The sequence below is a fragment of the Xiphophorus couchianus genome, chromosome 6, assembly GCF_001444195.1.
Source record: "Xiphophorus couchianus chromosome 6, X_couchianus-1.0, whole genome shotgun sequence".
Lineage (NCBI taxonomy): Eukaryota > Metazoa > Chordata > Actinopteri > Cyprinodontiformes > Poeciliidae > Xiphophorus > Xiphophorus couchianus.
Window position 1 is genome coordinate 15570246 of NC_040233.1, and position 21114 is coordinate 15591359.

The following is a 21114-nucleotide window of genomic DNA, read 5'->3' on the forward strand; positions in this document are numbered from 1 at the left end:
CAAAACCAATTGCTTTACAGATACGGTACTAAAAGATGATAATTTGAGCTGAATAAATGAACAATATTACTAAAAATCATGTTGAAGTTATAAAAACTTTGCTCTAAATAGTTTCATTGATCTCATCTCTTTGATTGTTACGGATTTACAAATGTTTTTAAAAAAAATACACTTTCATTTTTTATGAATAACTCTCTCCTAGCCACAGTTGCACCTCATGATTATAGCAGACAGCTCTAACAGAAATCTGGGACAAAGAGGCCTAAAAGGAAGACATATAGCATAAACTGCAGATAGTCATAGAAAGTGGAGATTCTGCCAAAAGGGACGGAGACAAGGCGACAGTGCTCTGTGTGGGATTTCACTTTGGATTTTGACCCTGCAGGAATATGTGGAAACACAACTGACAGTGCTTGTGTGGAGAAGTCAACCTTACTCAGTATAGCTACGTAAAAAATACCCTGCACTGTCATTCATGCACTAAGATAAATACTATATTGTCTTTATAGTTTGCTTTACGTATATGATTGAAGAGTGGTTAAGTCTAACCTCATATATTTGGTTTTACTACTTGCGTCATTTGGGACTGTCCAACAGATGTAAGGAAATGTATCTAAGATGTCCACACAAAGTGAAAAACAGACAATATTACAACTTTAGCTGAGATTTATTTCACATTTTTTTACTCTACATTCCCCTTAAATCTAAGGAGTGTAGGTGTTTCAGTAATCTTAGAAATACTTTATATCGAACTTCATATCAATATGTGCTACAAATACAAGTCATCTCAGTTTGGATAGTACAATAAGCTTTTAATCTGTTCAGTCATGTCTGAGGCAAGAAACTTGCTTTAAAAAGATTCAATGTAAAAAACACAAAGACGTACAATGAAAATTTACAGGTCGTGACTGAGAAAAATTAGATTCCAATGGAACAAGTCCTAAGGTATCACACGGAATGGTGGTTCATACTATCCTGTGAGGCAAATGGTGCGACAATAATTTACAAAAATATTCATTTCCACTGTGTTTGTAACGTCCTTGATGGCTAATTTCAAAAACACAACTTCATTGGATTTTCTGTACATGTCACTTGTGAAAAATGTTGTTTTCTTAACATAGATGTTGATAAGGTCTGAGACATTCTGCTCTCTAAGCAACACAAAATTCGTTTTTCAAGGGGGGGCAAAAAAAATTCTGCATTCAATATGCTAGTGAAACAACAAAAACAGTCACTGACGACAAGCTATGCAACACACTACTTCAGCAATAAAAGACTTTTAATTCATATGAGTATGTTAGAAATCAAATTTTTGACCTAATGTAGGCTGCAAGTTTTAAAACAAACTTTGTTTGGGGATCCAGCATATATATATAAATACTTTTTGAACTGGTTTATGGGGAACTAGACAATCACAAATGTCTTTGCAATCTCAAAGTTATCAAATGCCTCATATCTTCGTATGGCAAAAATCTCCTGTTGCACTTCATTTTTATTCTCTATGTGGTTCTCAAGTGTAAGAAAACAGAAACATCAACAAGGAAATGCAGAAAAACAGAGTCCAGAGAGCTCTGCAGCCCTGATTGTTTGGCTGCTACAGAAAAGTCTAGCACCTCCTGCTGCCCTGGAGGTTTCTAGTCCAGCTGCTCCTGCTTTATCCTGTTTGAATTGGGTCCTCGCTGACTTGTCCTCCTCAGTTCCCTCCTCAGGACATACTCGCTGAATTGGGATGAGTCCACGCCTCCACCACAAGAGCCAGCAATCTCGAATCCGCGCTGTTGAAGACGCTCCAGAACCTGTGGATGATGTAGAAGGGCTGAACGTTGAGTGTATGCTAAAAACAAACTGGCAGGAGTCAATTAAAATTATTATGCCAAAACATGGCTGTCATCTCTAACCTTTTATTGCCTCCGTGAGACTAAGAAACACAAAACTGCCCAAAACAATTATATGTTCTTGCCTTTACGCCAACTCTACCACTGGAATTAGCTTTGGGTCTAAGTTGTGGCAACATTCGGTTCGTGATGGGAATTGGGATGAGACTTTCACAAGACTTTCACCAAACAAAGAGCTTCTCATATTGCCTCCTGCCTCCCTTTCATTGTTTTTTGTGTATATGTGTGTTTGTCTTTGGGTGTGTGTGTAGCTGTTTCTGATCTTGCAGCCTTGCAGACATCTACAGACGTGTCCGGGGGGGCTGTAGGATCACATTCCATCGAAGAGGCCCCAGGGAGCAGTGAGGCTTTCTCTCTGCCACTTGGCTCAGTGTGGGCTGCCGAGCAAAACCTCCCCTTTCCTCAGTCCTGCCCCAGGCTCAAGCCTCCGCCAAAACTACAAAGGTCCCCCTACTGCTGGCAGCTCTCTCTGCTTCCCTTCCTTCTCCCAGCCTCCCCCAACTCCCCTCCGCCTCCCTGCCTCCATTAGCCGCAGATACAGCATTCACCGCCGGCGTGCTTTAATAACCAAACAGGATTATGGGCCCTGCCTGGAGACAACCTGCCAGGGAGCGTGCTCACTCTTTTGCTTGCTCTCCACTACTCACACACTTCAGAGACGGGTTTTGTCTGTGTGTTTTTGGAAAGGAGGTGGAGATTTCACTTCCTCAGAAGGAGACACAGTCCAAATCATTGTGAAATCTTTGCTAAAATGCCTCACTTCCATCAGTTATTGATGCATATCTGAGGACATTACCATCAATGAATCAGTGGAATATCAATAAAAAATCACAATAGTGAATTACTGCCAAATTCCTGCTGGTTTTAGCAGTGGAGTTGGTTTTCAATACAAAAATACTTTTGATATAGTCTTGCAAATGGGATATTGACACCTACTACAAACCTACTGAAACCCTTAATGACAATACAGTATATATCAGGTAGAAGCCAGTATCAATGGAACAATGATAACTAGTTTTAGGTATATATATAAAAAAACTTTTAAAAATAATGGTTTACCCAAATGCCTAAAACATGTTTACCACATATATAAAAAAAATTACTTCCTTATTTCTAGTATTTATTTCCATTCACATTTATTTCTGAACAATCTTTCTTGTAAATGGACCTTAAATGTCTATGCATTTAAGGTCCTTGCATATCTGTAAAGGTCTTTGTTGGCCTGAGTGATAAAAATGTAATTGTCTCCCAAAATCTACAAGTGTACATCCAGGATATTACTGTTGCAAGCATATCAACTGTGCTGAGGCCAGGAAAGCAAAATAGTAGCTGTGGATAAAAGTTCAGACATATTTGTCTTTTGCCTGATACTGAGGAGCAGCAGTGGGGAAAAGGTTTAGTGGTAGCTGTACGATCTTCATTGACTGTTATCAGACAGTAATTTCTCATATTTTTTATCTCTTCACAAAGGTAGGATTATTATGGATGCCTGAAAAGTTCTCAGTTACTCTTTGGGCAGTTATTATTAACATGCATACATATTACTGAACAGTAACCATTTTTTTGTAAAAATCAGGTAGGCACTACCAACACTGAGTTCAAAGAAAACCCGGTGTTGCTGAAGAAAAACTGTCCATCCACCAGCTTTGGACGCTAAGTCAAAATTAATATTCTAGTCAGACAACAGGGAAGTGAGGATTGTGGAAGATGTACAGCGATGACTCAATAAATTGATCCTTTGATGAACTCATCAAAGAGTCAAATTTCTTCAAGGCTTTTCTTATGATTTGGTAAGATTAAAAAAAGATAGGAGTCTGCAATGAGACGAAAGTAAAGATTTCTCGACAGTAGATGAAGAAATGCGGAATGAACAGATCATCATCTCAGGTCTTGAGACATAGATCTAAAATGAAAAAATATCTCTATACAGAAGACTTTTTTACTGTAGGTGTTTGGTAATACATGAAAAAGTAGAATCACTTCTAGTCAAACATATTAAAACCCTACAAGTAAGGAGGAATAGTGTACCTGGACAGAGTTGAGGTGACAGTAGCCATTCAACGGGAAGCGTATGACATGTGTGGAGTCATGGTTCCATCCAGCGTTCACAGAGTTACACATGACATCCCCGATTTCTGGGAAAACATCCTCGATCAGGGCCTTGTCGCCGCTGAGGGTGATTCGCTCACCCAGGTCAGGCGCAACGCGCACAACTAGGCACTCACAGGGCCGGGAGACCCGGCCCAGCTCCTGGTCCTGACGCCAGCGCTCCAACTCTGCAAGCATGGGCTGCAGCTGGAAGTATCGGGCCTCTTCATACAGCAAACTGTAGTCCTGTGTAGGATAGGTTAGAGTGTGGTCAGAAAATGCATCTTCTGGAACATTACCAAAAACGACAAAATATCTAACATCAAGATGCAGGGTGAAACTGATGCTTTTTCCCTCCTGCTTTGGCCCTTTCCACATGCTTCTCTTAAAGCTTTCCCAATGTGAAAATGACCTCCGCCTGAACTTGAGCCTTTGCTTATTTTAACTGGCATACTTTCCACTGATTGAGTGGTGCTTTGGACAGTCCAACAGATCATGTGCTTATTTGTTTTCTCTCAGGGCAAGTTTAGTAATTACTGAGTAAATGACACATATGAGTAAAAAAAGGGAATGCTAATGTGTCACATAGAGTGAGGGAGTCGGTGTCGATGGACACTCTGCAGCTGGACATATATTGAGCTGCAGAAATAGTCTGTCATGGGAGCCTGTGAGCTAATTTACCTGCATAGAAGATCATTGGTTTTGTAAGAAAAAAAAAGACATGTGATTTAAAACAACACTAGACTGAAAGGCATCCCTTGATGTTGAGATGGATACTGTTGAGCTTTTTGTTAGGAGAGATCCTTGGGTAGATATTTACATTTTACACTCAGTCGTTTCCAGGAGCTCATGTAGTATCAGAGACCGAAGGCGTTTTTGGCCTAGGCATTGTGCACGCTAAGTTGCAGGACTGCTGACTGGCTGATGGGACTTTACAGTTTTCTGAGAACAGACATGCACTCACTTTGAAGTCGTCGGGAATGAGGAGCTTGGACGTCCTGAGGAAGTTGAGAATGTAGCGGAACATGTGTCCATCCCTATCAATGAAGTAGTGCTGCTTCAGGCTGTCCAGGACTATGGGCTCTGTGCCATCAAAGAGACGGCCGATTCTACACAGAGAGAGGAGGGGAGTGAGGGGGAAAAGGGAAGGTGGGAAGGTAGTAGAAGGACAATATGTACAGATTAGCAAAAGAATGTTTATTCTACCTTTAAAAACAAAGATTCAAAGACTTATATATCATATGGTGGACTTTTATTTTTAAGGTAGAACAACAAAGAAAGAAAAAGATATTAATAGCAGAGGTGGTCTGGAGAGGTTAGGGCCAGCTGGTGCTTGGTTGCCTGAGGCAGGGCGCCAGTCACCCTCAGGCCTGGTCTTGGAGCGACAGCGTGGCCTCCCGGGCTCCAGATGGCTCCATGGCCTTTGGCTCTTTGCTGCTGCATTGACATCTGTCAGAATAGCCAAGTTGCTTTTGTCTGCAGTCTGCACATCCAGCTCCTGCAAATTGTTTACCTCCCAAACACAACTCTAGATCGTAGGTGTGATGCAATGCGGTGTGCACCTGGGTGATTAAAAGCCGAATGACACCACATATTTCATACATCACAATCTCTTCCGAGTTCCTCCCCAAGATACATGCGTGATTTGAGGAGTTGTGACATTTGACTGTCACATAATGACATTAAACATTACAGAAGCTGACATTAAACCCAGAGACAATTATGGCACTGCCAAACACGCTTTGACTTGCCACTCTCTATTATTCTTTTCTGTCTTAAAAAAGCCACAAAACTGTAGATGCAAAACCTTCGTTGCGTACCCTAAGCTGCAAAAGTTGCCTTCATTTTAGGTTTGGATTGGAGATGGAGACTCACCGGGATTCAGGAAATTTGGTTAGGGTGGCCAAACTGCTGGTGTACATGTGGCCGCCTACGTCAATGTGCACAGGGGCGTTGGATTTGGTGAGTTGTGCAGGTGTGGGGATGCCCTGGTTACTCAAGGGAGACACTGGTGATCGGGTGATCATGGGTCTGGACATGCTGGAGCGATTATCCTGGAAAAAAGACAAGAGGGTGAATTCACTTCTTTAAAAAGAAAACCCTCCAAAAACCAGATGCAATTTAAAAGCAAGCTGAGGAAACACACCCGTTCTGCACACTCCAGAGCCCAGGAGTGAAAAAATAGACATTTTTGTAACTGCAGGATACAGAAGCCTGACCTTGACCTGAATGTTGCCACTATCTTACAAGCATCTTCTCCTGTGGGCCATAATCTCCAAAACCAAATTAATTTGAAGCATCAATCTCTCTCTCTCTCTCATGAAAGCGAGTAATAATGACTCGGTCTGAGAGCCATAATAGGATTTTTGGGGGCAAAACTGTTTCACGTTAACCTACAAACACCATTAAACAGAAGATCTCTCTTAATTTCAACATGGAGTAAAGTACTTTTGGTGTCTTGTAAAAAAAAAAAGTTTCAAGATAGGGTATAAGTAAAAAAAGGCAAATATAAATGAAGCTGTAACAGTCGAGTGGAGGTGTATTACAAAGGTTACAAGCGGTGAAGGAGGTTTAAAAGAAAAAAAAAAGAAAGAAAATTTAATACGTGCGCAGTTCATAATAAACGAGGAGAATAAAACGTTACAAAGCCTTCAGGAGCAGGGAGGCGACGATTACTTTGTTCTTTTTGAGAAACTTCGGTTTTTTTTTCTTTCTTTCTTGTTTTACCTGTGCTGGCATCACTGTGGTTGGAGAGGAAGTCACCGAGTGGTCATTCTGCTTGAGAGACGCTGCAGGGACAGGCTCTCCTCTGACAGCGAACATCAGGGAGGGCTCCCTGCACTCCGCCGCTCGCATCGGCAGCCGCTTGAGCGAAGCGTGCACCGTCTCATCCACGGAACTGATTGGACGCGGTCGCTTCTTCGCCTTCTGATGCGTTAGGTCCATGATATCCGTTTCGTCCATTACTTGCACTACTTACGTAAAACGTTCAGGAGATCGGCTTTTCTTTTCTTTTCTTTTTTCTTTTTCCCTTCTTCTTTTCTCTTGAAGCGCACCTGCTAAAATGTGCGAAAAAAGGCGTGAAAAGCGGCAGATCAGGAGGGAGAGCGGCAGCGCCGTGCCTGTCACACAGAGCGGCTTCTTTGCAGTGGCTGGGAGAAGTCAAAGCCCCCGACAACATTAGCATTGTAGCGCCCGCGGCTCTTTTTGGGCTGTCGCTGTTTCGGTGGCAGGTATGCGCGTCGCATTTTCAGAATAGAACAAACGCAGCCTGTCGGAGCGGTATCATGCAGTTCAGGGGAGTCCAGCCAACAGTCACATCTGGACCTACCACAGCTGACCTTTGCCCTATTTGGAGCGTTGTTTGTGCCCTCCTGCCCTCAAGCTGCTGCCCCATTGTTCAGCAGCTGTTTTTTTTGTGCAGCAGGTCAAAGCCTCAGTCAAGATAACAGTCTCTCCATGTGCAAAGCTTAAAGAGTGACCGAGCCAACAGTCATCCATGGACATGTGTGCACAAAAATGCTCCGCACTGACCAGCAGTCTCCTATTCCACCTGCCCTGATTCCTTTCAGTCTCACAGATTAATTAATTTAATTAATCTGGTTGACTGGACTCTATGTATTATAGAAAAATACACAGAGTCCAGTCAACATCCTGGACTCTATCCTCTGATTTCCTAATTTTAAAAAAAACAAAAAACTTTCCCGAATCTATTTTCTGAGCAGTGGTGGTGTTGACATGAAACCGGCCCTGGGCCACCAAGAGGGGGCCAAAATGGGAATGATACAGGGAGAATGGGATATGTATGGGAAGCCTCCTTGCCATTAATCTAATCTTAAATATAATATCTAGTGGAATAATCTTTATGTAGTTCCTTGCTTTAGTTTTAATACCCCCTGAACCTTGTCAAATTATGTCACAAGAACAAACTTTAGTGTACAGTAGGATGTTGCGTAACAGACCAACACATACTGTAATTTATGAGTGTAAAATTGAAGTAAAAATATATGAAAAGAGTTACATGCACTCATCCTCCTGGAGTCTAGTATACTTTTTTGCTGCAGTTACAGTTTTTGTTACACTTAGGATTTTAAATGATTGCCCATGAATTTTGTAATATTGCTCAAGCTTCATCTGATTGAAGGGCAATTTATCTGTCTATAAACATCTATTGGTGTGGGTGAAAATTAATTTAAGGCTTATTTTGGTTTTAAACTTGGTCTCGTCATCCATCACTTTTTAGCAAATGTTCTAATCTGTCAATGCATCCTCTGTATGTTTTTTGCAACTGACAAAATGCTGCCACCCGCTGGGGTGGAGTTTGTGCACCATTGCTACTCAACTGTAATTAAAGGTTATAAAGGCATTAGTAGTTGTTTTCTAGAAAGAAAGAATTAAATTTTTGATTTTGTGACAGAGCAAACTAATAAAGACTGCTCATTACATTTGCTAATACTGACCAGCTACAAAAGTAATATATTTTAATACTAAACTAAAGATGTGTCACTGCTTATAGAATATCTAGACAATATTTAATTGTCACAATCTAAAATTAGACTGGTCAAAGCAGATAACTCTGCATTGAACAGGGATTATTGCTGTTTTGACAGTTCAGAATTAAATTAAAAGTGTACTACCACTTTGGAGAAAAAGATCCATGTTTGGATTCATGTCTTCAAAATCAGAAGGAGCCTTGAGTCAGTCAGTTAAAATTAATACAACTTTGGTCACTTTAAATATAGTCAATGTTTTCACACATAGAAGTTTCTTAAATCTCAGGCTGTTATAAAGAGTTTCTCTTCAGTACAGAATTTGAACTGCTTTCCAATTCAAATTTGACCAACATATATATTTTAGATTTTGAATAAGAGAAGATCAATTATTCAAGTGTTCTTGAAAAACAGTTAAATAACCCTTTAGCTTAGCATTGCACTTAGCATGAACTCCATGAACTCTATCCTAAGCACAGTCACATGCTCTTATGACGCTTTCAACTTTGCAAAACGCAGGGGGTTGCTACATCGTCAGTGATTGGACCTACAAAAAGCAATAGAAAACTTGGTCAGGGTAACAGAATTTTCTTTTTAGACACCAGTGCTGCCCTTTGAATGTGAAAGACCCATATGTACCATACCCATATAGCCATATTGCCCATATTACGCCTCTCTTTCTTTTTGTTTATTGAGAATGAATTTTGTGTACAAATACACATTTTGTGCAGACACTGCATCACACTACATAGAAATAACCACCTGCCATTAAATGAAGTCAAGACAGACCTAAAACCTCCTAAACTTTTCTTCTTCTGAAATGAAGGGCTATAGCATGAAGATTGCAGTGTGAAAGGAATCCCTCCAATCCAAATACTAGCATTGCAAAAACTATCCCAGTTATGATATCACACTGCACAAAACCAAACCACAACACATCCAATTGCAGTTAAAACAACTTTTGCAGCCTTCTCCTGGCTGTTTTTCCCCCCCTCCTCTTTACAGAAAATGTAGGGAATCCACAATTTTTAATATTATTCAGATTAAAATTAATTAGTTCAACCACTGGCCTTAAAACATCCACATTCCTCCCTCTCATTGGCAGTGTGGGTTTCACACCTAGCTACCCAATTAGCAATTAAGCTTGCCTTTGAGTGTAGGCCTCCAATGCGGTGTGTGATCCTCGTTTGATTTGCATGCCACTTGTGCACGCGCTGATAAGCGCAGGCAGCAGCCTTACATAGTTTTAAAATTCAACTCCAGAATCCCTCGCAGAAGGCAAGGGGGCCTGCGGGGCAGAAAGAGAGAGAAATCACATGGCTGCTCTTCAAAAGGGGACCTGTGTAAGGCAGCCGGCAAAGTGCGTGGGATCACACTCAGAATGCAGGTAATTTGTTCCCTGACTAATTTGTGGAGATGGTGGAGTGTGTGTGTGCGGAAGTGAGTGTGTGCCTGTGGAGAGTAAGTTCTGAAAACAGCTCGGTGGAATTGGATTTCCTCAAAGCCTTGTCATCGCAAAGGTGGATTGAGTGTAAAATCTATGAGGCATTATGGAAAATTGCAGGGGAGAAAGAAGAGGGAGTGAAAAAGAACAGGCGTTTGGCTGGGTGGCAGGTGGGGGTTGAGGAAATAAGTTCCTATATCACAAAATCAGTTGGAAATACTGTGAAACAACATGCAGTGGACCTGTTCATGAGCAAATGCCTGCATCACATTTGCCTCATGCACACTTTCAACCTAAGAACAGATCAAAGGTCAAAAGGTTACCAGGATCTATAACTGGATCAGATCTCAATCATTAGAAGGTATGTACAGAGGATAACAGCCATAGTAGTGCTTTACCTGTAATGATTCAATCAGGAATAAAGCTATGAAGGTCTGTCTCATTTATGCAACTCATTCATATTTATTGCACCATAAAATGCACAAACCTCATACAAACATTATGTATCAACACGTGTATGCTAAAGAATATGGATTGTTGCAAATTGGATGACTTAATGCAATCTATTAGATGCTAAAGACATTTGAGATTATTTTCTGACATTGACAATTGCTGCCCGTATCCTTGACACATCTGTATGAAGCTCAGAAACACTGATTCCAGGCACAGTCCACAACTTGTGAATATCTCTCTGAATTTTGAAAAGGCTTTGCTTAACTCATCATTTTTCCTTCCACTAAACCTTCCACGATTATGTTTGAATAGTAGCCCTCTCTGTATGATCAAGTTTTTTAGCAATGATGGTTTGAGGCTTACCTTCCTAACAACGTGTTCAAATGAGTAATGGACAACTACTGTGTGGGTCATAATATATCATTTCTAAATTTAAAATCTGTTTTTATAGTTGATGTGATATTCTAATTTTCTAAGAAGCTATTTTTTCACTACCTGTAAGTCATAAATGAAATGCTTGAAATATATTACTATTTGTGTAATGAATCAGCAAAGTATGAGTTTCACTTTTTCAGATGAATTACTGGAATAAATAATGTTTTGAAAACATACTGATGTGTCCAGATGCACTTCTACATGCAGATAACTTCAAAGTTCTAGGAACAAATATTAGAGCTGTTCAGTGACTGTAGAATGATACAAGGCAACCAGAGTCATCATGCAGCCTTTCAGGAGCTGCATGAGTAACGAATGAACTTTTCAGTCATTTCTCCAACAATGCGGTTCGTCTCTATTTTTGACATATCACACAACACATAATTAGCATTTCAGAACAGAGCATTAACATTCAGTTTGAGGCACGGCAGACCAGTATTTACATAATCTGGATGGGCTGTCTCTGCTCTGTTGCCTGTAGCTATCTGCTTCAAATGTCCACACATATTCACGGCTTACACAGTTTTGGCTCACTTTTAAGTCAGAGCCTGTTGTAAAGGGAGCAAAATAACAGGTAGCAAAGCATCATAACAACATGGCCTGGGGGAGATTTTGAAGCTTGGTTTAGTGGTCACTTTGGACAAGTTACAGTAGAGCAATGATGGCAAAGTTTTCTTCTGTGATGGCATTTAAAAACAAGTTTTTTGGGGAGGTCATAAAATGTTTTTGTTGCAATGTTTTGCTCTTGAACTATAAGTGGCATAAAGTCCCCAGTATGAAAAATAGACATGTATTGAAAGTTTAAATAAATTTCTGCAAGGACATATTGCAGAACATACCTTACATTTTGAAATCAAATTCCTTAATGAAATACATAGAACTGCAATAGAGAATTCATTGAACTTAACTGGGACAAAGTTTTAAAGGTGGACATCTAATGTCCACCGCAGTCACATGGCTCACATGTGACTGCTTTGATAATAATTAGAAAGGATTAACAAAACCTCAGTTTTCTTTCAACTGCTTCCCTATTTCACAATATTTTTGGAGGATCTACCAGAGCTGTGCAACAGCATGACATCTTAGATAAGAAAGTCCAACCAGTGCTGCAGGCTATGGCAGACTGTGGTGCATGTTCACTGGCACAAATCAAACTGTCCCAGGGCACAGGAGTGGCAGAGATAAAGTACAGGCCAGAAGTTTACATGCAGCATGAATATTCACATCAGTTTTGGCATTAAATTATTTATTTTGACTGAGACCTTTTTTAAGGTTCACTGGTGATGACAACATACAACCTCAGTGATTTCTAAAGACAAGCACTTTATGTGCGTGTTTGAATTTTATTTGGAATTTTCTAAACTGTGACCTTATTTTATACACAAGCTCAAACATAAACAAACAAGCCCAATAATATTGGGATGAATGTCACTTTGGATGTTGATTCTTGATCATAAAACTTATATAGCCGTCAACAAGGTCCTGCGTGGTATAATTCTACCTGGATAATTGTCTGCTCTAATCAAAACTAGTTCCTGTTGTGTTAATAGATTGGAAATTATTCTGGTGGCAGGAGGATCAGCTGATCAGGTGGAAAGATACATCATCACTAACATAACTTTAAGAAGGTAACATAGAAGTTCTTTAACTGTGAATATTGTGACAAACCTACCAGTGGAAGCATAAATTAATAATATCTATCCATTTTATGTATTTTCCTTATTAGTTGTTTCAAACTGGATAAAACCAGTCAGAGTTCCATTTGAATAGCTGTAGATACAATTCTAACTATTCCTTTAAACTTCTGAAAAGGGCTCATCAAAGCTCTGACCTCCACCCTGCTGAAAATATTTGAACAAGGCATAAGAGTCAAGTCTCTGCCAGGAAACCAAACATCATAAATTACATCTTTAAATTCTCATAATGGTTGAATGCACAGCCATAGTTATGTCAGAAACTTTGTTGATCTCTATAGAAAACATGGGGTTGAAATGCAACTTTCTAATTTGCCTTTATCCACAGATTACTGGAAGCTTATATGTTGTTTATACTTAGGCATGTCTGTATAACTTTAACTGTGTGATTTAGAAAAAGTCCACAATAAATTAAAAATATTTGTGCAGAATTGTTCTTTTTTCAAATTTATACAGTTGTTTCTTCAGTCCAAACACAACAAAAAATAACGATTCAAATGCATAATTTAAAAACACTTTATTAAAATGAAACTGGTCCCTACGATGTGTTTATGAAATCCTTTAATTGAATCTGTATATGGAATCTATATGTCAGATAGCATATGGTATCAGAGTTGATATTCTATAGTATAATTTTGGTGATCAACATAAACTGCAGTCATCTCAGTGTAGGCCTCATATGTTACGGGTTTGAAACAGCGCCATCTGGTGATTGATCCTCATAAGCCACCAACTCAGTGTCATGTGTTTCTTTACTCTGGAACTGGTGTTATTTCACTTTTTCTCCCACTGATATTTAAATCATCCTTTATTCGGCTGTTCTTTTAAAACGTCCTTGATATAATCTGTATTTTAAAAACAAACCGTGTTTAGAGTAAGTCCTCACAAGAGTACACGTAATTCCAACAGTATTTTAGTGCCAGTCGCAAATATTGTACCACTTTAGTCACAACGTTTGCTGATGAGAACTAACACACAGCGCGGTCATAATGCTAACCATAATGCTAAAAAACAGAAATGACTCCCGTATTTGCCTTTTTCCACATAGCTACAATTCTTAACACAGCTTTGTTTTTTTATTAACGGATGATTCCCATATTCTGCACTGACGTTTGTATCCTGTCATACAGAATAACAAATACGCCTGGGGCGAAATTACTCCACAATGGCGTCTTTCATTCCACGATCTGGGGCAGTCAGGAAATGGAAAGGTTTCACGACGGGGGGAAAAAAATACAACAAAGTTCAAACGCCCTTCCTAAACGGCACAAAACTGCGTTTAACTAAGTTGTGAGCAACTTGTGTACACTGAGCGGTGACAAGGAAGACGGACGGGGATATTATCGGGTGCTGAGACGCGCCAGGAGCAAATTCACGCGTTGGATATTATACGGAACGTTTTCGCACGACGAGATCGCACCGACAACCCGTTTGTTGCGTTAGTTGTTGTTGCCATGCAAATAAATTTGTCGCCCTCTAACCACGGAACAATAGCCAGGAAGTGGTTAAATGTTTCTTAAGAACTAGTGCGGCTCGAATCGCTTGGCACATGCGTAAAAGCTGCTGCGCCTCGATGTCCCAGTCCACCCAGCCTCGGAAATAACAGCAAACAGAAATAAATCTTCGCTTACCTGAAACATGAAGTGGCTTTTGTGAACCTTTTTTCCCCTCCTCCGATTTGGCCTGAGATCTGCCTCTCTTCCTACACCAGCGAGAAATGCAATAGCTTGGCTAAGGTAGACAGAACAAAATACAGAGAATACTTGCTCCAGGGCTCCCGAAACCCCTCCAGGCAAAGATCAGGATACAATTAGCTCATGTCTCTGCCCAAGTCTAAACCAATATGCAGAATAAAACTGCGAGTAAATGGAAGTGAGTACGGCAGTGGTGCCTTAGCTTTTTTCTTGAGTTTACGTTCTTAAAAAATCATATAATATATATATTTTGTCCTATATTTACAACACCCTCACCCCCTGCCTCTAACTTCCCTATTGCCTCCTCCCTGCAGAGAAGCTGATTTTAATCGTTATGATTAGTTTTGATGTAACGCTCCCCTGGGCGATTTCTACAAATGGATGGAGTGTTTCTTTGCCAGAGAGGAAAAGCAGGAGATGACGATAATTATATAGATTGTTGGTGGAGTACTTTGATTTCCACCCCCTTCCCCTCTTCTCCTCTCAAACATCAAACCCATCTACTTCTTCCCCCCCCTCTGTGCTATAAAGACACAATGCAGCAGCAGACAACTTGTTGATTAGTCCAGCATCAGCATATTAAATTAATGGAATGTGGTTAATGGAATTCTTACTCCCCTTTAAGCCTCTCCTGTGCAATCTTTTTAGCCGCTTTCCTCCTTCTGGACAGCCTCCAGATGACGTAGTTGTATAAATAAGTACTTGCAGCTTGCCTTTCCTCAATCAAGTCTGAATCAGTGCCTGGGGGTGATGTGCGAGCTCATTTCAAATGTTCAACCATGCATGATTTCAGGAAGATTGAGGCACTTCTGAGGATTTTTTAGAATTACTCCGGGGATGGACACATTAAAGGAATCGTATGTTTAAAACCGTTCTTAAGTCAACATGATAATTATTCGGTCTGACCTGAGAGTGCTGCTGTGTTCGGCGCACATCTGGCCATAGAACGGACAGATTTTACATTCTAATTGTTTCAGTGCCATTCATCGTGGATCAAAGCTGCAAAAATACCCTCTTACGCCCCCTACTGTTGAGAGCATCAACTATTGTTCTCTGTGTTTTAAAACGTAATAGCATGCGGATTAACTGTTTTGCAAATGTTTTATACCCCTTGAACTTGTTTCTTTACTGTCTCTAAAACTACAAGCACAAACTTCAATGCATTTTGATAAGATTTATGTAACACAAAGTTGCTAATAACTGTTGAAGTTAAAGGAATATGATTCATTGTTTTCAAAACTAATTGCAAGTAAAGAATTGAAAAGTGTGCTGTGCCTCTTTTAGGTCGACACCCCTAAATAAAAAAAGCAATTGTTGAATGAAAGTAAATCTTAAAGTAAGTCCCATTTAAGATTTAATACCAACAATGTCGGGTGAAACGAGAAACATGTGGAAGAAGCTTCTTTTGGGAGATGAGCCCAATTTGAATTGTTCTACATACGAAACACTTTGTGTGGCAGAAAACTAAGAATGAATGTCACCCTGAAGACAGCTTGCCCACTATAAAACATGGTGGTGGCAGTATCATGCTGTGGTGATGTTCTTCAACTGGGACAGCGAAACTAGTCAGAGTTGATGAGAAGATGGATTGAGCACGCTCTGGGCAGTTCCCCTTAAATTGCAATCAAAGCTGAAATTGAATAATTTATATTGAAGCATTTTCATTTAGTATAACAACCTAGTCAAAGGCCAGATTTAAATCAAACTATGAATTTATGGCAAGACTTAAATATATTTTGTTAACATAAACTCTACTTCAAATCTGACAGAACATGAGTCATTTTGTTTGTAGGAATAGCCAAAAATCCCATAAAATTTAATCTATGAGTTTCTTATCATGCAACGCTGGTACTGAAATTCCATATGTATGTGGTTCTACAAAGTTTTGAGTCAGTGGAGCTATATAAAAATGCTAACACAACTTTTTAAATTTTTTGTACAAGAAAATATATGTTCCACACTATAATTGCACACTATCTTCTGCTGATGTGTCAAATGAAACACTTTGAAGTTCATGTGAAAAAACTGTACTTTTGAAAGACACTATTCCATCACTGAAACCACCCATCCATTATCCAACATGTTTTATCCCTTGTGGGGTAGACAGAAGTACTGGTGCTGGTCAATGGGCGAGAGGCGGGGTACATCCTGGACAGGTCACCAGTTCATCGCAGGCATCGCTAAAATTCTGCTCCAAAAACAGAGGCTGTAACACATGAAAAAAGATCTAAAAACATCCTAGTAAGACAAATATTTACAAAGGCATTTTAAATTTTATTGTTCTTTCAAGTAGGAAATTAAAAAAGTGGGAATTAATACTTGGAAAATACATTAAACTGGTAGGTCAAAGCAGATGTCAAAACAAAATAAATGCTTTAGGGAAAGTATAATTAATGATCATAATTATCCAAATGTTCTTGCTTTTCACAAGTGGATTGTATAGAAAAATAAACAAAGGATACTAGTTTTTACACCACTAATGTGATTAAATGTGCTTGATTGAAACCGCATGAGTGTTTGAAATCCAGGCGTTATCCATTTTAGAAACAAAGGAAACCACAAACCTTATGAAATTCTTATATGCATCACATGCAAACGAATGAGAAAGTTACTGTGACTTTGTAATAGCGGTTTGCTGCTATTGTTACAAAGTCACTGTAAAAGCAAAGTGCTTCACTTCAGTTAGAGCTAACTTAAAACAACTACAACATGCAAGCGGCGGATGGCTGAAGGTTTTTCTTTTTTCTTTTTTTGGTCAAATTATCCAGATTAGTTGCAGATGTAAGTTTTGCTTAGACACACATTGCCTGACCTGAATGACATCATCTGGTTATAAATACTTTCGCTTGGAGAGGAAGAAAGACCAAGCCTGGAAAACTCACTCTGCCTGCTGGAATTTTGAGAAAATGCCTCCAGCAATGTCTCAGAGAAGAAGCGGCGAATCAAATCTGGGCAGATAACTCCTTATGTTACAGTTTATGGTGACGCTAAGATTTGAAGAGAAGGTAAAACCTTTCTGGTCTGAATGAGAAAAGATGGAGATATAGGGGGAAAAATCACAGGAGAAAACTCAGCTTTTCCTTTTCTTCTAACTTTTGTTAAAACAGTTTTTTAGTCTTACATAGTGCTATTAATCAATAGTTATCCAAGTCTTTGTGTTTTTCTTTAAACTTTGGGCACTTTTTTTTACAGGATTTTCTGGGTTTTCCCACTTGTTTCCAACTATGAAAGTTGTATTTTGGTTGATTGAAAAATTATCTTTGAGAAATATTTTCAGAAAACACCTAAAACATTTTAGACAGCGTCATTCAGTCTCTCCATCTTTTGTGCATCAATATGTCCGCTAACATCTTTTTGTGAATAATCTTGTCTATGCCAAAGTGCCCTTTTCACACATACTGTTATCTGAATTTTCTTTAGATTCAGCTACCACACATAGTCTAAATATTAAATATAAAACTGCTTAGTTACTAGTTTGCTTAAGAACTCTGTGGACTCTGGAAGTGACTCAACAAATTAGAAAACTGGACTAAAAATAAGCAAAGAAATCTGTCAATGTTCTCCCCCACTTCACACCCCCTCCTCTCCAAAAAAACGTAAAGAAATGTTAAAACAAATTTCAGAATGTCTGAAGAGATATTGCTCGTCTGATTCCTTTTATGCAAAATATAAAAAAATTAAGTCATGAATTTTGCACACTACTGCACTTTGCATTTCACCTCTTGTTGTAGTGTAGAGTTTAAGCAGGATTTATTCTGTATAAACAAACACTAATTATGTTCTTTTTTCTTAAGGTTGTCCTTAAACATCTATGTGTAAGCATAGTATCTGTGTAGTTGCTTTTAAACAGCTTGGACTCATTTCTGCTTAAAGTCTGTGTAAGGTAGAGATGTTGGTTTTGCCTCCGACCCTGTTAGTAACTGCTGCTCCACACTCACCACACCCCTCTAATGGCCTGTGGTTATATAAGGGAGTGGGATGGATAAAGGGAAAGTGCTGAAGCTGTTCCAGATCCTGACTCACTCTGCCCTCCAGGCTTGCACAGTTTTAGGCCAGAATTGTTTGTCAAATATTATCTTTGGCACAAAGAAATTTTGCGCTTGAGAGTGTAGCTCAGCTCTTGCTATATTGTAGTCAAGGTATCGTGATCATGGAGGGTTTAGCAGTAATGGATTTAGAGCTATGAGAGATTAGCCTCTTTATTAAATTAGGAGAAGCAAAGACATGAAATGGATGGAAGTTAAAAAAGGTCATGCTTTAGATTTTCAGTTATATTGCGGCCCGGGTTTTAACTGGGCCATTCTAACACATAGATTTTTTTGATCTATGGCATCCTATTGTAGTTCGAATGTATAGAGTCGTTGTCCTGCTGCTTCTGCCCAGTTTGAAGTCTTTTGTAGTCACCAATAGATTTTCTTCCAATTGCCCTCTAATCTTATTCCCATCAACACTTTCCAGCTTTGGTTTCCCCACTGAAGAGAAGCACTATGCTTTCACCATGTTTCATAGTGACTACTACTGTATGCCCAATGTGATGTGGAGAGTTAGTTTTCTTTCCCACAAAGCATTTGGCATGAAGGCCAAACAGGAAAGTTTTGGTCCAATCTGAGCAGAGTGTCTTCCACATGTTGGCTGTGTCCTCAATGTGGTTTATGGTAAACTTTAAAAAGCTCTAATGACTTTCTTTTAACACTGCCTTTTTTGTCCTTGAGAACAGTAGTAATAGTTTTCCTATTTACAGATTCTCCCACCTGAGCTGTTGATCTCTGCTCCAGAGTTATCATGAGACACTTGGGTGATTAATGCTCTCCTTACCTCCTGTCATTCTATTTATGCGTGCATAAATAGAAAAATGCACTGGTACATTTAGAATTTTGTCATTCTCATTCTGTTTTAGGATAATAGATTTAATGGAACTTTGTGAGTTGTTCAAACTTGGGATTATGTTTTATAGCCCGACTCTGCTTTAAACTTCATCTCTGACCTGTTTGGTGAGTTTCTTTGTTGTTCTGATGCTTTTTCTAATTCAGGGATTTCTGAGAGTAGCTGGTCACACCATATTTTATGGGAACAGAGTAAAAGGGAATAAATACAAACATCAATAACTTTATTCTGTTTATAAATAATTCTGAAAACCTTGTATCATTTTTCTTGCTGCTTCACAATTATGTACCACTTTGTGTTAGTCTATCACATAAAATCCCAGTAAAACACAGTGAAGTTTGTCTGTCAATGTCAGGTGACAAAATGTGAAAAAGATTCAAGGGGCATGGATAATTTTGCAAGGTACTGCATGCCTCATGCTGTCACTGCATTGCACATACAGTCTTTCTGCTGCTGGAGGTGCCTCACTGTGCTATTTGACCAAATGATTTCACTTCAACATGCACAGGTGATTCTTAAAAGTCAGTCTCTGCTGGATAATTTGCTTTCTCCACTTGTTGGTTCTGTTTCAGCCCCAAATGGAACCATCCCACCCACAATGGACAGAGGAGTCAGTGACACTTCTACAAGGGGAGCAGAGACAAGAGGAGGTGGGTGGGTAGGGGGGTGCTTGGGTAATGCTGGGAGGCTCTAATAAAATGTAATCCTATTATATGGTTCCCACTAGAGGGCAACAATAATAAAGGTTTCCCTAATAACATGAGCAGACCAAACCCAAATGGAAAACAGCTCCTCAGGTCAAGTCCCACACTTGTACATATATCCTCTCATTAACCCAATTGCTTTTGGGCCACATTACACCGACAGGCCTTTGAGATTTAGCTGCGATGGCGAGGCAAGAGTTAAGTCAAACAAATGTGTTTCATCAAACTGCAGTTTGGGCTGCTCTGCATAAAGGAATTGAAAGGGGGGAGGAAGAAGGGGAGTGAGGGAATGCGTGCGGGTGGGAAGTTGGAAGCAGAGCCTCGAGGAAACCAATCAGAACTTCTCCACCCTCCCTCTGCGACTCAAAACCGCCGGGGTCTCAGGTGTGTGTTGCACGAGCTAATACCTCGCAAACTTGATTGTTTGTGCCGGAGTAATCAGAGTTTTGTAAATGAGAGTTTTGGAAATGATGGTCCAATCACTGCCGAGCGTAATCACAATATGGTACACCACAAACTGGAAATTATAGGATAGGACTTGAAAACTTTTTAACCCCCTCACACATGCACTAAAGTGGTTATGCAGTTTAATAATTTGTCATGAAGGAAGTGAAATCAAACTTTTCTTTGTAAAAAGACAATGAAATTGCCGTAGGCTCACCAAAACAACTTATTTACAAGCAGACTCAATTCTTTGAATTTCTTCAACCATTCTGCTGAAAATGGATAAAAATACAAACTCATATTTTAACAACATGATTACACGATGAATGAGTTACTCCTTTTCCTAGCTTCTTCAAATAGAGGCAGTATAATATTTATCATAGCTGACAAAGTGAGAATATCAATCATTTTCTCAAGACAGCTCAAGTTATTAAGTGAGCCAGTGTAATAATATTACAAAACCCAGAATAACAAAGTTATTTATCTCCTGCTCTCTCTGCATGAGTGTATGCACGTGGAGTTGGGTGTGTGTGTGGGTGTGTGTGTTTGTGTCTGACAGCATCAGACGGGGAGAGTGTCGCATGCCTTCCTGTTCCTGTACCACCCTCCAACCCCTGAGCCGCAGACTCAAGGCAGTTTCAAGAATCAAACAATTTCACGCAGCTACTGGAGGAGGAAATGAACTGAGCCCAGAGCAATAATAAAATTATACAAATGTTATTACAGACTCGCCTGCTACTGTCCTACTTTAATTCAAATTTGGGCACTCCAGGCTGCGCTGGTGGCAGAGACCTTCCTGAATAAATCAACATTAGCTTACGTCTAAATTATTAAGGAAGTGGGAGACTTTCTTGTTTATAGTATGAATTATTAAACAAGTATTTAACGC

General features: G+C 39.5%; 1 protein-coding gene across 3 annotated transcripts; it reads right to left on the reverse strand.

Annotated features, from left to right (window-relative positions):
- Nucleotides 1–648: 648 nt before the first annotated feature.
- kctd1 (potassium channel tetramerization domain containing 1) lies at nucleotides 649–14660 on the reverse strand. Of its 3 annotated transcripts, XM_028021348.1 has the most exons (6): nucleotides 14131–14660; nucleotides 9622–9761; nucleotides 5859–6037; nucleotides 4948–5092; nucleotides 3924–4229; nucleotides 649–1796 (listed from the first exon to the last, which is right to left on the reverse strand). In XM_028021348.1, the coding sequence occupies exons 3-6, from the start codon at nucleotides 6020–6022 to the stop codon at nucleotides 1635–1637; spliced, it is 777 nt and encodes a 258-aa protein (XP_027877149.1). In that variant the 5' UTR covers nucleotides 6023–6037; nucleotides 9622–9761; nucleotides 14131–14660; the 3' UTR covers nucleotides 649–1634. The 3 variants fall into 3 exon arrangements, with proteins under 3 accessions (XP_027877149.1, XP_027877148.1, XP_027877147.1); XM_028021347.1 differs by lacking the exon at nucleotides 9622–9761 and having other exon boundaries at nucleotides 14131–14652; XM_028021346.1 differs by lacking the exons at nucleotides 9622–9761; nucleotides 14131–14660 and adding an exon at nucleotides 6711–9605.
- Nucleotides 14661–21114: the final 6454 nt, after the last annotated feature.